The sequence below is a fragment of the Oncorhynchus clarkii genome, chromosome 18 (genome assembly GCF_045791955.1).
Source record: "Oncorhynchus clarkii lewisi isolate Uvic-CL-2024 chromosome 18, UVic_Ocla_1.0, whole genome shotgun sequence".
In the NCBI taxonomy this organism is placed as follows: domain Eukaryota; kingdom Metazoa; phylum Chordata; class Actinopteri; order Salmoniformes; family Salmonidae; genus Oncorhynchus; species Oncorhynchus clarkii.
In genome coordinates, this window is record NC_092164.1 from 24,733,556 (window position 1) to 24,749,960 (window position 16,405).

The window sequence follows — 16,405 nt, forward strand, 5'->3', positions numbered from 1 at the left end:
AAGGGGAGTTGATTTGTATGTCCGTTGTCAAGTTGTTGTTTTGGTATTTCAGGTCTACACTACGGGTTATATAGCAATAGACTGCATGTCATCACTAGATGGCAATATAGCACTGGTGTGGAATTACTATGAGCCATTTTGACAGAAGTACTTTTGACAGCCTTTCTTTGTGTAGGTGGGCACGGGCATACATCCACAGGAACGGAGCTGTGTCAGCCGTGTGTGGGCTGTGTGTGTGTGACAGCACATTGGAGACTTACTAGTGACAAGTGGGTGACATGTTTGACGTAGCAGCTCTGTCACTGACACTGCTGACAGAGGGAGAAGAGCGAGAGGAGAGGGAACGATCGGTGGGAGCGAGAGGAGAGCAAGAGAGGAGGAAAAAGGAGAAAGAGAAGGAGAGGAGAGGAGGGGGCTGAGAGATTCAAGGAACAAGGTGCAGGTCTACATGCTTGTCTGTCTGTGCTAAAAGAGTGGTGTAGTTAGGTGTAGCTCAGCTTCTTCTTTCATTTAGTAGGGTAACATTAGCAGCTGCTTCTCCCCTTGCCTTCTGGACCATTATGCAACATTGGGAAACTTTGAACCTCCCAAATCACTTTAATTATCACCCATAGATGTGTATAGGCACATTTTATTGGTAACTAGGGAGGGTTTAGAAAGATCAGACAATGAGCCTGGGGACTAACGAAGGACAGGGTGAAAAGAGAGAGAGAGAGAATAAAATACATTTGTATTTTTCACGTGCATCGTAAACAACGTGTAGACTAACAGTGAAATGCTAATTTACGTGTCATTTTCCAATAATGCAGAGTTAAACGTAAAAAAATTAAAATAGTGGGACAAGGAATATATACACAGTGAATAACGAATAACAATAACGAGTAAAAAATAACATGGATATTTACAGGCAGTGCCAGTACAGAGTCGATGTGCAGGGGTAAGAGGTAATTGAGGTAGCTATGTATATATAGATAGGGGTAAAGTGACAAGGCAACAGGATAGATAACAGACAGTAGCAGCAGCATATGTGTTTAGTGTGAAAGTGTGTGTGTGTGTGTGTGAGTGAGTGTGGCGTCAGTATGCATGTGTACGCATATTATGTGTGTGTGGGCGTATGTAGTGTGTGTGTGTATGTGTGTGTTGGGGTTTTAGTGTAAATATGTGTGAGTGTGTGGGTAGAGTCCAGTATGTGTACATAGGGTCAATGCAGAAAGTCCAGGCACCGATTTGATTAGCTATTTAGCAGTCTTGTTTAGCAGTCTTATGGCTTGGGGGTAGAAGCTGTTCACGGTTCTGTTGGTTCCAAACTTGGTGCACTGGTATTGCTTGCCGTGCGGTTGCAGAGAGAACAGTCTATGGCTTGGGTGGCTGGAGTCTTTGACACTTTTTTGGGCCTTCCTCTGACAGCACCTGGTATGGATGGCAGGGAGCTCAGCCCCAGTGTTGTACTGGGCCGTACTCACCACCCTCTGTAGTGCCTTGCAGTCGGGTGCCTTGGAGTTGTCGTACCGAGTGGTGATGCAGCCAGTCAAGATGCTTTCAATGGTGCTGCTTTTGAGGATCTGACAGAGACATTCAGACAGACACAGAAAGGTAAATGACGGTTGTAACTGAATTTGCCGGAAAGGAAGATACATTGTCAGTGCCATGACAAAATGAACAGCGTTTTTATTTAATGTGAGCAATTCCGTTTATTCCAAAATAAACACATTACCATAAACTAATATCTTTCAGCATCCTTTGAGGGATGAACAGCAGAGAACACAACAGTAATTTCCCTAACAAAGTTTGTTTCGCTTCTCAAAGTTTTGACCGTGAGAGACAACCACTGAGGGTGGATCTCAGGCCTTCCCGTGATATTTACCATCCAGGAGTTAGTGAGGTTGCCACAGAATTATTCAGAACACTATTTCAAAAGCAGAGGCTGCTTGCTTGGGTTCAACTAGAATTAGCTGCCCGTATGCAGAGTACGGGGGATTAGAACAAAGCTACACAAACATCAACTGACTTGCAAAAAGACTAATCCTACTGAGCTCAAACAGGGCAACTAAGACTGATTTTAATGAGATTTGAAAACCGAAGACAAAAGGCTGCTAGAGCAGAATAGCCTGTCAAAATTGGCTCAGAGGTGATGCAGTTTGGTGATGGTTTTATCTGTTAATCCCCATTTCCTCCTCATCCTCCACCTCCAGTGACTCACACAGTGAACGTCTGTGGCCCCTGGTCTAGGTAGGCATCCCTCTAACCCCCGTCCCCCTAACTCCTTCACTGCATAATTACCAGGGGTCTCATTTATAAATGGTTTGGTATGCACGTATTTGATCATAAATTTTTCATGGATATTACAAAAGGTGTACCACAAGGGTCAGTACTGGGACATGTACTCTTTACTATTTACATAAATAATAATGGTATATCTGTTAAAACTTGTAATATTAATCTGTATGTAAACAACACTGTTATAAACAAAAAATTCAACGTCTTCAAAGGTCCTCCAAAGTAACAGTCAGTATCTGGTGTGGCCACCAGCTGCATTAAGTACTGCAGTGCATCTCCTCCTCATGGACTGCACCAGATTTGCTCATTCTTGCTGTGAGATGTTATCTCACTCTTCCAGCAAGGCAAGACAGAGTCCTGAAAAAGGGACATTTCTTTTTTCGCTGAGTTTATACGTCATTGCCCCAACTGTTGACCAGGCTTTGATAGAGCTGCACAAAGCAAAATGGGACCATCACGCTCTCCCAGAAGCTTGGCTGGTGAGTAAAACTTGTGAATTCAGACAAGCAAAAGATATGATGGTACGCACTCAAAAAGATGTTGCATAAAGCTTACTTAATTTCTTGAATTATTTTAACTGAATCAGGGATATTCTACACAGACATTATGGCTTTACAGCCTTCTTCAGTGTGTAAGTACAAGAAGGCTGCAAAGTGCGGACCCATCACACCTTTTGTATGTTAGAGCTGCAATCTGACCTTGTTCCCTTAGAGCTGCAATCTGACCTTGTTACCTTACAGAAACACCTGGTTGTCTTAAAATTTGTACTTATTGCTGGCAAGACTAAATATATGTTATTCTCTAGTTCTCACAAGAATGTTTCAGATGGACTACATATTTATTAATTGGACGGTTCTCCCGTTGATCGGGTTCCCGCCTACAAATACCTGGACATTTGGATTGACCAAGTGTTATTGCTTATAAAAAAAAAAACAGACGGACGAGCTCGTGAAAAAGCTAAGATTTAAAGTGGGCTCCTTTTTTATAAAATAGATCTCGCCTCTCCCTAACTAGCAGGAAGCAGGTTGTACAGTCAACCTTCTTGCCAGTTCTTGATTATGATGACACCATTTATCAGATTGCAGAAGCCACTCCTCTTAGACCTTTGGATGTCGTCTACCACAGCGCCGTTTGTTTTTATCAATGGTGACAGGTTTAATACTCACCACTGTATCCTGTAGCAAAAGGTTGGCTAGTCCTCATTTAAAGTCCCGTAGATCAATTTATTACTCCCTATTTGTTCAAATCCCTACTACACAAGCTTCCAACTTACCTAACTTTGTTGTTAATGTATATATATATTACAGTGCCTTGCGAAAGTATTCGGCCCCCTTTGAACTTTGCGACCTTTTGCCACATTTCAGGCTTCAAACATAAAGATATAAAACTGTATTTTTTTGTGAAGAATCAACAACAAGTGGGACACAACCATGAAGTGGAACGACATTTATTGGATATTTCAAACTTTTTTAACAAATCAAAAACTGAAAAATTGGGCGTGCAAAATTATTCAACCCCTTAAGTTAATACTTTGTAGCGCCACCTTTTGCTGCGATTACAGCTGTAAGTCGCTTGGGGTATGTCTCTATCAGTTTTGCACATCGAGAGACTGAATTTTTTTTCCCATTCCTCCTTGCAAAACAGCTCGAGCTCAGTGAGGTTGGATGGAGAGCATTTGTGAACAGCAGTTTTCAGTTCTTTCCACAGATTCTCGATTGGATTCAGGTCTGGACTTTGACTTGGCCATTCTAACACCTGGATATGTTTATTTTTGAACCATTCCATTGTAGATTTTGCTTTATGTTTTGGATCATTGTCTTGTTGGAAGACAAATCTCTGTCCCAGTCTCAGGTCTTTTGCAGACTCCATCAGGTTTTCTTCCAGAATGGTCCTGTATTTGGCTCCATCCATCTTCCCATCAATTTTAACCATCTTCCCTGTCCCTGCTGAAGAAAAGCAGGCCCAAACCATGATGCTGCCACCATCATGTTTGACAGTGGGGATGGTGTGTTCAGAGGGATGAGCTGTGTCGCTTTCACACCAAACATAACGTTTTGCATTGTTGCCAAAAAGTTCAATTTTGGTTTCATCTGACCAGAGCACCTTCTTCCACATGTTTGGTGTGTCTCCCAGGTGGCTTGTGGCAAACTTTAAACGACACTTTTTATGGATATCTTTAAGAAATGGCTTTCTTCTTGCCACTCTTCCATAAAGGCCAGATTTGTGCAATATACGACTGATTGTTGTCCTAATGACAGAGTCTCCCACCTCAGCTGTAGATCTCTGCAGTTCATCCAGAGTGATCATGGGCCTCTTGGCTGCATCTCTGATCAGTCTTCTCCTTGTATGAGCTGAAAGTTTAGAGGGACGGCCAGGTCTTGGTAGATTTGCAGTGGTCTGATACTCCTTCCATTTCAATATTATCGCTTGCACAGTGCTCCTTGGGATGTTTAAAGCTTGGGAAATCTTTTTGTATCCAAATCCGTCTTGAAACTTCTTCACAACAGTATCTCGGACCTGCCTGGTGTGTTCCTTGTTCTTCATGATGCTCTCTGCGCTTTTAACGGACCTCTGAGACTATCACAGTGCAGGTGCATTTATACAGAGACTTGATTACACACAGGTGGATTGTATTTATCATCATTAGTCATTTAGGTCAACATTGGATCATTCAGAGATCTTCACTGAACTTCTGGAGAGAGTTTGCTGCACTGAAAGTAAAGGGGCTGAATAATTTTGCACGCCCAATTTTTCAGTTTTTGATTTGTTAAAAAAGTTTGAAATATCCAATAAATGTCGTTCCACTTCATGATTGTGTCCCACTTGTTGTTGATTCTTCACAAAAAAATACAGTTTTATATCTTTATGTTTGAAGCCTGAAATGTGGCAAAAGGTCGCAAAGTTCTAGGGGGCCGAATACTTTCGCAAGGCACTGTATATAAAAACAATTTTTTAAACATGAGATACATAACCCGGTCACATGGTTAGTTAACCCTTGAGATTCCTCGGGGCTCCACCGAATGAGGTTTTTAGCTTTAATTAGGTTTTTAGTTTTAATGCACCTCCATTTTGGACCCCTCTCGGCAGGGTAGCCTAGTGGTTAGAGCATTGGACTAGTAACCGAAAGGTTGCAAGTTCAAACCCCCGAGCTGACAAGGTATAAATCTGTCGTTCTGCCCCTGAACAGGCAGTTAACCCACTGTTCCTAGGCCGTCATTGAAAATAAGAATTTGTTCTTAACTGACTTGCCTAGTTAAATAAAGGTAAAATAAAATTACTGGAACCAACTGCAAAATAGACTGCAATTGGACACTCTGATGCCGCTTGGGAAAATGTAAATATTTATTTGGGGAACTATTTACTAAGTAATGTGGCTGTTTTCCTGATTGTTTGTTGTGCTGTATTTTCGTTTGTTTTCCGATTTTCATTTGATTTGGTCTATGAATTGTATGTGCAGGGCTCCTTTGCAAAAGAGACACTGATCTCAATGGTGACTCTCTGTTTAAATAATAGAAACATTACACAAAGCACATTTCTTCTCACATTTTAAGAAATGATTGCATGCAAAATGAGGATCGAGACTATGTATTGTACATAACAAATGGACTTTAGTATCATACATTGCCTGGGTTTTATTTGTGAGTAATGCAAAACCTCTTTGATGATATTTACAACAGTATGACATTAGAAAACATCAGACAACCAAATAAATAACAATTCCAAGTGAGTTTTTAGTTTGATCGTAAACTGCCAACTTGATGAGTTTGTTCCACAGTAAAAAGGACTGTGTTGTGCTTTGTTTTAATCTTTTTTTTTTTAAAGCCAGACTTTAATAGATAAAATACAGTATTATTGGTTCTAAGAAAAAAAAGTATACAAATATTATACATACATTGGTCATGTACAGATCCTAATGTTTGGAATTGTGCCGTATATTACAATTTTGTTTTTGAAGAAACAAAAGCCGTGGGCATTGAGCATCCTAATAGTCAGTGTGGTGGTTCCATTAGGAGTTTCATTGTCTTGTTTCAGCCCAGCTTCTTCAGTACATAGCTCCCAGTCCTCCATTAGCCTCGTGGAATTGGGAGCTGAAAAACACCACACATATTTTGGCCACACTTATTCCACCGTGCATCCACGCAGTCTTGAAGTGGACCAGCAAATACAAAAAGCTGGAAAAGCCCCTCACCAATAAGAGATTTCTGACTGTCAGGTGTAAGTTTAGTGCTCAGCTTTCAAATTATATTCCCAATTCCTCTCTTGATTCCAGTCACAGTAAGTGCTGGGGGGGATGTATCTACTTACCTTATGGGAACACAGGACCCCTGAATACCCTTTCCTGCAGGCACATACATTAGGGCGAATACATCGGCTCCCATAAAGACACTTCTGTTCACAGAGTGCTGTAGAAAGGATAGAGAAAATCACAATGTGGGAATGATACATTTGAAATGAAAATCACAATGCAGAGAAGAGAGAACGTGAGAGAGAGAGAGAGAGAGAGAGGCAGCAGGTGAGGGACAAGTCCTAAATCAGCCTCGCATCCTAATAACGACACCGTCATAACGACAGAGCTGACACTAATCTCTCTCTGCTCATATTACCACCCTGAGGATTCTGGGTAAGTCCCAGAGAGGGGCCAAAATGGAGCCATGGCAACACAGTTACCATAATCATCCCATCAAACCTCTGAATCATTGCCATGCATAGCTAAATGCGTACACTGTGACGGAGTCTGCCTTGGAATTTATGACAGAAATGATTTTATTATGCACTTGAATACCCCTGTGTGGACTGAATTCTCTCTGCTTCTTGTTCTGAGTTTATAGATTTTACTGCGCTGTATATTTGGGAGAGTTACTTACAGCTATTAGTGGTTTGATAGAAAAAATAAATAGGGCCGAGGCAGAGTAAACAGAAATGATGACTCATCTTTACGGACGGCGACTTCACTTTAACGGGAGTTAAGTACTTCTCTCATGACTCCCGGGTCATTCTTCAAAGTCACGTATTGGCTGGTTAATGCTGGGATGGTGAACGAGCTTATGCAGGAACTATTAGTGACACTCTGATAGGATGTAGCTGTTAGTGTTTGTGTGTGTGTAACAAACACACAGCTGATTTTTAACGTGGTTAACGTGGACCAGGTGATAAAAGTTGTTAACGAGGAGAGCTTCTTAAGCATGGTGGTGGTGGGAGTGGGCTGACGAGGGACGTTTTAGAGACATATGAAACTGGCAATAAACGTCAATGAAAGAGAACTATTGCAAAATATACTGTGTCCATAAAATGTATATAGTATGTAAAAGCTGGAAGTAGAAGCCTAAGTGTTATTGTTTATTAGTTTACTCCAATTAGGGGAGGGGTGGTAGGGTTTGTGGGAAATAATAAAGAAAAATATTTTTGAAAAAATATATACATACATTCATATATATATTTTCCCCAAAAATATATGGGGATTGGAAATGATGCAGACAATTACATTTATGAAAGCCACAATCTATCTGCAATATTAAAGCTGATCTTCCCCCTTAGAAAATAAATACATGAATAAATTAAACGTCAATAAAGATTTTTATCAGCGGTAACTTTGGGGGAATAACCACTGTCTAAATCAGTTTCTCATTGGTAAGTGTGTGTGTGTGTGTGTGTGTGTGTGTGTGTGTGTGTGTGTGTGTGTGTGTGTGTGTGTGTGTGTGTGTGTGTGTGTGTGTGTGTACGAGCAGGCTCGCGTATGTAGGCGTACTTACGGGCTTGGCATAGCATGCCCTGCCAGCCTGGAGGACAGTGGCAAGTGTTATGGCCAACACACTCTCCTCCATTCAGACACTTCTGTAGACAAGTGGCTGGGGCGAGACAAACACAGCACCAATCAACTCACAAACCACTGCTTATTATGTTATTATTATTAGGTATGTATGGCTTATGCACAAGTTATGTATGGCTTATGCACGAGTTATGTATGGCTTATGAATGAGTTATGTATGGCTTATGCACGAGTTATGTATGGCTTATGAATGAGGTATGTATGGCTTATGCACAAGTTATGTATGGCTTATGAATGAGTTATGTATGGCTTATGAATGAGTTATGTATGGCTTATGAATGAGTTATGTATGGCTTATGAACGAGTTATGTATGGCTTATGCACGAGTTATGTATGGCTTATGCACGAGTTATGTATGGCTTATGCACGAGTTATGTATGGCTTATGAATGAGTTATGTATGGCTTATGAATGAGTTATGTATGGCTCATGAATGTTCTAAATGTATTGCGTAGGTACCATTTAAATAAACACAGTGTTACCAGAACATCGTTTGGTATGTTGTAATGGTGTTCATATTGTGTTATAAATAGGCTAATAGGCTTGTATAAAGCGGCTTACAATCTGTTTACATTCTATGCGACTACCTGCTGCCATTAAATGCTTGTTTGTGAGGGCATGACACAAGCCTGCCATCGGTGAACCACTACACATCCCAAGCACCATGATGAATTGTTTCCGTATGCACATGCCTCCACAGCCAGCAATGGAAGCATCTGTTTACAGGTGGTGGTGCAACTGTGGAACTCCTACGTTAGCCCACTTACGTTTATCGCACCGCTTTCCTCTCCATCCAGATGGACAGTCACACACATCTGGACCCACGCACCGCCCGTCGTTCATACACATGGGCTCACACACACCTGCACCGGGGATGGAGGGAGAGACTCAAACTTACCAACTCAGCTCATACATATTCACCAGAATAATTATCCACAGTATCTCACATGGCAGAGAGATTTTCAACTGACCCATGCATTTACTGTACCTGATAGGCGCAATCAATGCCATGGAGAGGACAGACAGTTCGACAATGAGCACATTGCTGAAGCTGTCACGGCACTAATAACCCATTAGTAGCAAGTTGGTAATGTATAGCTAAATTAAAACCTTGACGTCAAACCCCCCTGCATGCAGCACTATTCTTAGTCAATAGCACTCCATAGCGTCAATCTGACTATTCCCAGTCTCCACATGAAGCTCTGAAATGTTGGTTCCTGCTCCCTCGGGCGGAGCCTCTTACTGGTTGCATCCGTCAAATGCTTCCCTCATCCATATGGCTCAATTTACCCGCCAATATGCTGTACATTAACAAGGCTCTTGAGGGCACTTGGGGCACCATATGGTGGTGGGTAATAGATGATGATAATGAGGAGGAGGAGGAGGGGAGAAGGGGTAGAGGGGGAAGAGAGGAGGCGGATGAGGAGCAGGTGGAAGGGGCGGGCCATGGAGGAGGAGGTGGCGTGGTTTTACTCACTTTTTTCACAGCGCCATCCGGTGTATCCCTCGGCGCAGGAGCAGACGCTGTTTCTCATGCATACGCCCCCGTTCTTACAGGCAGGGCTGCAGACAGCTGGGAAACAGCAAGGGATTGAGAGAGAGGGGAGAGATGGAGAAAGAGAGAGATAAAGAGAGGTGGGGAGCAATGGGGGTGAGAGAGAGAGAGAGAGAGACAGAGAGATAGAGAGAGAGAGAGAGAGAGAGAGAGAGAGAGAGAGAGAGAGAGAGAGAGAGAGAGAGAGAGAGAAAGAGATGCACCATTTCAAAAAGGCAGAGACATCACTCCATTGATCGATACAGTAGTCCGTCCAAACCCGAGGCTTCACGATATATGAGGGACAAAAACAGTCCCCAGTAAACAGTTACTTAGAGAAATCCCTTGATAATTGGACACAGTGGAACTCTGCCAGAGCCCTTGATGGGCTCCTTCAATTCAAACCTAAACCCCTGTCAATCTATTGGATTAGTTTTCCTTTCATTCAACAAGTAAATACACAAGTTAAAACTCCCACAGCGGGCCCATGACTCTGTGTGTTGTCAGGATAGTATGTGGACAAGGACATGGGCGGACTGAATTGTGTGTGTGTGTGTGCGGCTCAGCTGGTAAGAGTGTGACGCTAGCAATGCCAAGGTTGTGGATTCAATTCCCGCAGGGACCACACACTAACACTATATGCAGCCACTTTACTGTAAAGCACTTTGGATAAAAGTGTCTCCTAAGTGCAACAATTAAATGAAGAATGTGTTTTACCGTTTTGACACTGGGCGCCGTAGAAGCCCCGGGGACAGCCACATGTGTTCGGACGAAGACAAGTCCCTCCGTTCCGACACATAGGGAAGCACACAGCTAGACAGACAGACACATCAACCAATCAATCAATCAACCAACACATCAACTGACCAATCAATAAAGCCCTTCGTACGTCTGCAGCTGTCACACAGCGCGTTACTGCAAACAGACCTCAAACCCCCCAAAAGAGCAAGCGGAAGGACAGGAAGGACAGAAGACACCAGGAAGAGTAGCTGCAACAGTACTGGGGATCCTAATAAACTTTAAAAAACCCTGTTCAGGACCAGAGCTGTACCTGTCTCACAGGAGGGTCCGGTCCAGCCAGGCAGACAAGAACACTCATCAGGAGACACACACTCTCCTCCGTTGTGACAGTGGCGGTTACACACCACTACGGAACAGATAGATGGGAGAGAGTGAGCAACACAGAGATACGATATCAACTGGAGTTATTGACATAGCATTGTTCTGTAAAATGTTCTCTACCTACAGTATATAGTGTACCCCAAATTATGTTAAGTTAAAAAAAATAAAAAACATTCAAACCAATGAGGGTTCGGGAACTTTAAAGCCAATTATCTCAGAATCATATTTTGGCAGATAAAACCATATAATTCCAAGGTCACAATATTACTAGAGTGGCTTATGTCATAAACCTTTCTATCTCTAGCAATACAGTTCTCTGCGATGAGGAGAGACACAGCATTGGCATGAACACCATTGGTTTGCCATTCAAATCCAATCCAATTTCAACGTGAGTAACCTGACAAAGATAAATAAAAGCCTAGTTAAAGGTATCAAATCATATCAAATGTTTTTTGTCACATGCGCCGAACACAACAGTTGTAGACCTTACTGTGAAATGCTAACCTACAAGCCCTTTAACCAACAAAGTAAAAAAAAGTTTTTTTAATAAAACGAACACAATAAAATAACAATAATGAGGCTATGTATAGGGGGTACCAGTACCGAGTCAATGAGCGGGGGTACAGGTTAGTTGAGGTAATTTGTACATGTAGGTAGGGGGAAAGTGACTCTGCATAGATAATAAACAGCGAGTAGCAGCAGTGTAAAAACAAAGGGGGGCTGTCAATGTAAATAGTCCGGGTGGCCATTTGATTAATGGTAAAATCTGATTAAGGTAAAAGCTGTTAAGGAGCCTTTTGGACCTCGACTTGGCGCTCTGGTACCGCTTGTATCGCTTGTCGTGAGGTAGCAGAGAGAACAGTCTATGGCTTGGGTGACTGGGGTCTTTGACCATTTTTTGGGGGCCTTCCTCTGACACCGACTAGTATGTAAACTCAGCAAAAAAATAAACGTCCCTTTTTCAGGACCCTGTCTTTCAAAGATAATTTGTAAAAATCCAAATAACTAAACAGATCTTCATTGTAAAGGGTTTAAACACTGTTTCCGAGGCATGTTTAATGAACCATAAACTATTAATGGACATGCACCTGTGGAACGGTTGTTAAGACACTAACAGCTGTCACGAGCTGTCTCGACGTCGCCGGTCTTCTAGCCATCGCCGATCCACCTTTCATTTTCCATTTGTTTTGTCTTGTCTTCCTGCACACCTAGTTTACATCTCCTACTAATTAACATGTGTATTTAACCCTCTGTTCCCTCCATGTCTGTGTCGAGTATTGTTTATTGTCAAGGTTGGCACACTTCCGGCTGGTTTGCGCCGGGTTTTGTTTTATTTTACCCGTGCTTTGTGCCTCACTTGTTCTTTGGGCATTTTGTGTTGTGACGCGGTTGCGTTCTGTTTTATGATTGCCTAAGTAAAGTGCTTTGTCCTTTCATCTCTGCTCTCCTGCGCCTGACTTCCATGCACCAGCTACACCCACCATTGACAACAGCTTACAGACGGTAGGCAATTAAGGTCACAGTTATTAAAACTTAGGACACTAAAGAGGCCTTTCTACTGACTCTGAAAAACACCAAAAGAAAGATGCCCAGGGTCCCTGCTCATTTGCGTGAACGTGCCTTAGGCATGCTGCAAGGATGCATGATTACTGCAGATGTGGCCAGGGCAATAAATTGCTATGTCCGTACTGTGAGAAGCCTAATAGAGTACTACAGGGAGACAGGATGGACAGCAGATTGTCCTCGCAGTGGCAGACCACGTGTAACAATACCTGCACAGGATCAGTACACCTGAACATCACACCTGCGGGACATGTACAGGATGGCAACAACAACTGCACGAATTACACCAGGAATGCACAATTCCTCCATCAGTGCTCAGACTGTCCGCAATAGGCTGATAGAGGCTGGACTGAGGCCTTGTAGGCCTGTTGTAAGGCAGGTCCTCACCAGACATCACCGGCAACAACGTCGCCTATGGGCACAAACCCACCGTCACTGAACCAGACAGGACTGGCAAAAAGTGCTCTTCACTGACGAGTCCCGGTTTTGTCTCACCAGGGGTGACGGTCGGATTCGTGTTTATCGTCGAAGGAATGAGCTTTACACCGAGGCCTGTACTCTGGAGCGGGATTGATTTGGAGGTGGAGGGTACGTCATGGTCTGGGGCCGTGTGTCACAGCATCATCGGACTGAGCTTGTTGTCATTGCAGGCAATCTCAACGCTGTGCGTTACAGGGCAGACATCCTCCTCCCTCATGTGGTACCCTTCCCGCAGGCTCATCCTGACATGACCCTCCAGCATGACAATGCCACCAGCAATACTGCTCGTTCTGTGAGTGATTTCCTTCAAGACAGGAATGTCATTGTTTTGACCCCCCTTTTATCCAGGGACACATTATTCAATTTCTGTTAGTCACATGTCTGTGGAACTTGTTCAGTTTATGTCTCAGTTGTTGAATCTTGTTATGGTCATACAAATATTTACACATGTTAAGTTTGCTGAAAATAAACGCAGCTGACAGTGAGAGGACGTTTCTTTTTTTTGCTGAGTTCAGGTCCTGGATGGCAGGAACTTGGCCCCAGTGATGCATTGGGCTGTACATGCTACCCTCTGTACGTGGAGAAGCAGTCATGTGTGTGGGTCCTACATCATTTGAACAATGTGTGAGTGATGGCAGATTCAAGTTGCATGATGAATGATTTGTGATGATGTGTGCTGAACTCACTGGTCTCACATCTGGGGCCCACAAAGCCGTAGGGACAGGAGCAGGTTCTGGGTCCCACGCATGTTCCTCCATGCTCACAGGGCAGACTGCACAGAGCTGTGGGTGGAGATGATATGAATGTGTTATGCATGGGTTATGAATGTGTTACGCATTGGTTATGAATGTGTTATGAAGTTCTTCTGTAGGTAGCCTTCAAATAAAGTGTTAACGGGAAAATATTCACGACGATAAGCAGCCAGGCTTTGCCCTCACATTTCCACGTCAGTCAGCTAGGACTAGGAACCAGTGTCTCACTACAGCTTGGTTAGCCTTATCTCCATTGTATTGGTGGGGTGGACTCTGACTTTGAGCTGTAGGTGGCAGTAGTGTTTCAAGCCTCTGTCAGGAATGTGTCAGACCAGCTCAAGGAGGGAGGGCTTATCAAATGCTCACAACTGCTTCCTTAGATCTGCACTCACTCGCACGCACGCACACACCCAACTGTACAGTACCGGACATGGACCGGCCTTCTCTCAGCAGTGCCTTTCTGTTTTTAACTGATGAGCTTGCTTTCTCTGTGCGACAACAAGCTCCTGTCTGTAGTCTGAAACAGCACACAGAGACAGTTCTGATTGGCCCTAACGAGAACAGATAGGCCGCGTCCGATATGGCACCCTATTCCCTACATAACGCACTACTTTTGACCAGATCCCAATGGGCAAATGTGCCATTTGGGAGGCAGAGGTATAATTACCTGTCTCACACGTCTCCCCGTGGTTGCCTTTCAGGCACTCACACGCCCCCGGGGCGACGCACTGGCCTCCGTTCCTACACTCAGGTTTACAGATCGCTGAGGAGAAGATTGTAAAGACATCAAACGATGCAAAAGGTTGGGCAATGCATGGGAATCAAAAACAACATCAGAATGATGATGTGGTATTTTGAGCGGCTAAGAGAGAGCTAGAGAGTGAGAGGGGAGAAGAGGGAGAGAGAGAGAGAGAGAAAGAGTGAGAGGGGAGAAGAGGGAGGGAGAGAGAGAGAAAGAGTGAGAGGGGAGAAGAGGGAGGGAGAAGGGAGAGAGAGAAATAGAGAGAGAGAGGGGGGAGAAGAGGGAGGGATAAGGGAGAGAGAGAAATAGAGAGAGAGAGAGAGAGAGAGAGAGAGGGGAGAAGAGGGAGGGAGAAGGGAGAGAGAGAAAGAGAGAGAGCGAGAGAGTGAAAGACGGTGTTTCACCTGTTTGACAGTTGGTCCCGGTGTAGCCTGGTTTACAGCGGCATGTGTTGGGAGCGGCACACTCCATGTTCCTGCCACACGCATGCCTGCACACAGCTATAAATAACAGGCAGGCAGGCGACACACACACACACACACACACACACACACACACACACACACACACACACACAACCATAGGCCAATTACAAGCTGCTTCCATCTATTCCAACTCCAACCTCACTTACAGCATCTGTACAGAAACATCTGTCAACTCAACCCAACCCACGCTGCTCTGGTACAGGGAGCACTCAGCTAGTCATCTTGAAAAACGACCATCATTAGGATGCCTTTTGGAGAGGCTAGAGAAAGGCATCACTTTCAGTCATTGAAAAGGATTGATGCACAGGTGGTATTCAATACAGCCGGTAAATAGCAAGGGTAAGGGTCCTCTATAATGGGCCAGTGATAATAGATAGCATTTCTCAAAGCAGTAGCTCTTTCTCAAGCAGTGATACAGTGATAATAGATAGTGTTTCTCAAAGCAGTAGCTCTTCAGCAGTAGCTCTTCCTCAAGAAGAGGGATCAACCTTAGGCCTACTTCACAAGCCTCTTCATTTTTTGCACCTCTCATGTTCCTTGTTCTCATGTTCCTGTATTCTTTTGTTTTTAAATAAATGAATTCAATAAAAATACCTCTGCATGTTTGTCTGTCTCCGGTGTATCCCAGGGGACACCTTCCACAGTGGAAGCCCCCGTCCCTGGTGGGTTCACAGGGGACCCCTGGGAAACACGGCATGTCAGCGCAGGTCAGAGGCCGCTCCCGCTCCACTGCCACAGTATTACTGATCCTGGTCCCACGGTGGAGGTGGGGAGACGTGGCCCTGTGGAGGGGGGGAGTGTAGTGGTGCTTCCGGGCAGGGGTGGTGAGGGCGAGGGAGACCAGGGGTTCCTGTGGGTGGTCAGGTAGGTCAGAGGGGTTTGAGCCAGGCCCCGTCAGTGCCCCGTCGGCGGAGAACTCGGACTCAGAGAGGGAGTAGGTAATGGAGGAGAGGGCTGCGGTCAGCGGGGCCACGGCTTTAGGGAGGGTCCAGGGCTTGGTCATGGTGGGCACCACTACCACATTTATGAGCTTCCCTTGGGTTGTCTGCCCGGACTCTGTGCTGGCTGAGGAATGGGGTGGAGTCACCTTGGATTGGGGTGGAGTCACCTTGGATTGGGGTGGAGTAACCTTGGGGTAGGTGGAGTATGGAGGAGTAACCTTGGAAGAGGTGGCACTCCGCACGACAGCTACAGACTCTCTGGTTGTCACCTTGAGTGAGGTAGCGCTGGCATTGGTACCTGTTTTGGCACGAGTCCTAGTGAGGGCACTGACGGCATGATGCCTGCCCATGGTGAGGCTGTTGGAACCTTCAGGTGACATAGGGGTGTGTCTAGGAAATAGGGGTGTGGCCGCCTCTCTCCACCCAGTGATTGGCCCTCGGGCGGGCGAGAGGGGAAGGTGCGGGGGGCTCTGATAGGCTCCTCTGGAGACTGGCGAGGAGAGGGAGGAGAGGTGTTTGACTGCGTGCCTGGGGGGCAAGGTGGGAAGGTGGAGTTGGGACACTTTACTGTTGCTGTGGTGGTAGAGTTTGCTGCTCTTGGCTATTGTCAGCTGCTGCTGGGTCAGGTGAGGGTTACCTGAGGGGAGATGGGAGGTAATGATGTGACACAAAAAAACTCTATA

General features: G+C 44.6%; 1 protein-coding gene across 1 annotated transcript in view; it reads right to left on the reverse strand.

The window, feature by feature from the left end:
• Positions 1 to 5,823: 5,823 nt before the first annotated feature.
• Positions 5,824 to 16,405, reverse strand: part of LOC139373256 (von Willebrand factor D and EGF domain-containing protein) — a 48,780-nt gene continuing 38,198 nt past the window's right edge. The window contains exons 25-35 of the mRNA XM_071113559.1: positions 15,376 to 16,359; positions 14,701 to 14,796; positions 14,222 to 14,317; positions 13,489 to 13,584; positions 10,689 to 10,784; positions 10,355 to 10,450; positions 9,581 to 9,676; positions 8,871 to 8,966; positions 8,028 to 8,123; positions 6,583 to 6,680; positions 5,824 to 6,365 (exon numbers count right to left, since the gene is read on the reverse strand). Of these exons, the coding sequence (XP_070969660.1) occupies positions 6,345 to 6,365; positions 6,583 to 6,680; positions 8,028 to 8,123; positions 8,871 to 8,966; positions 9,581 to 9,676; positions 10,355 to 10,450; positions 10,689 to 10,784; positions 13,489 to 13,584; positions 14,222 to 14,317; positions 14,701 to 14,796; positions 15,376 to 16,359 (1,871 nt within the window). The 3' untranslated portion in view covers positions 5,824 to 6,344. The remainder of the gene's footprint in view (positions 6,366 to 6,582; positions 6,681 to 8,027; positions 8,124 to 8,870; positions 8,967 to 9,580; positions 9,677 to 10,354; positions 10,451 to 10,688; positions 10,785 to 13,488; positions 13,585 to 14,221; positions 14,318 to 14,700; positions 14,797 to 15,375; positions 16,360 to 16,405) is intronic.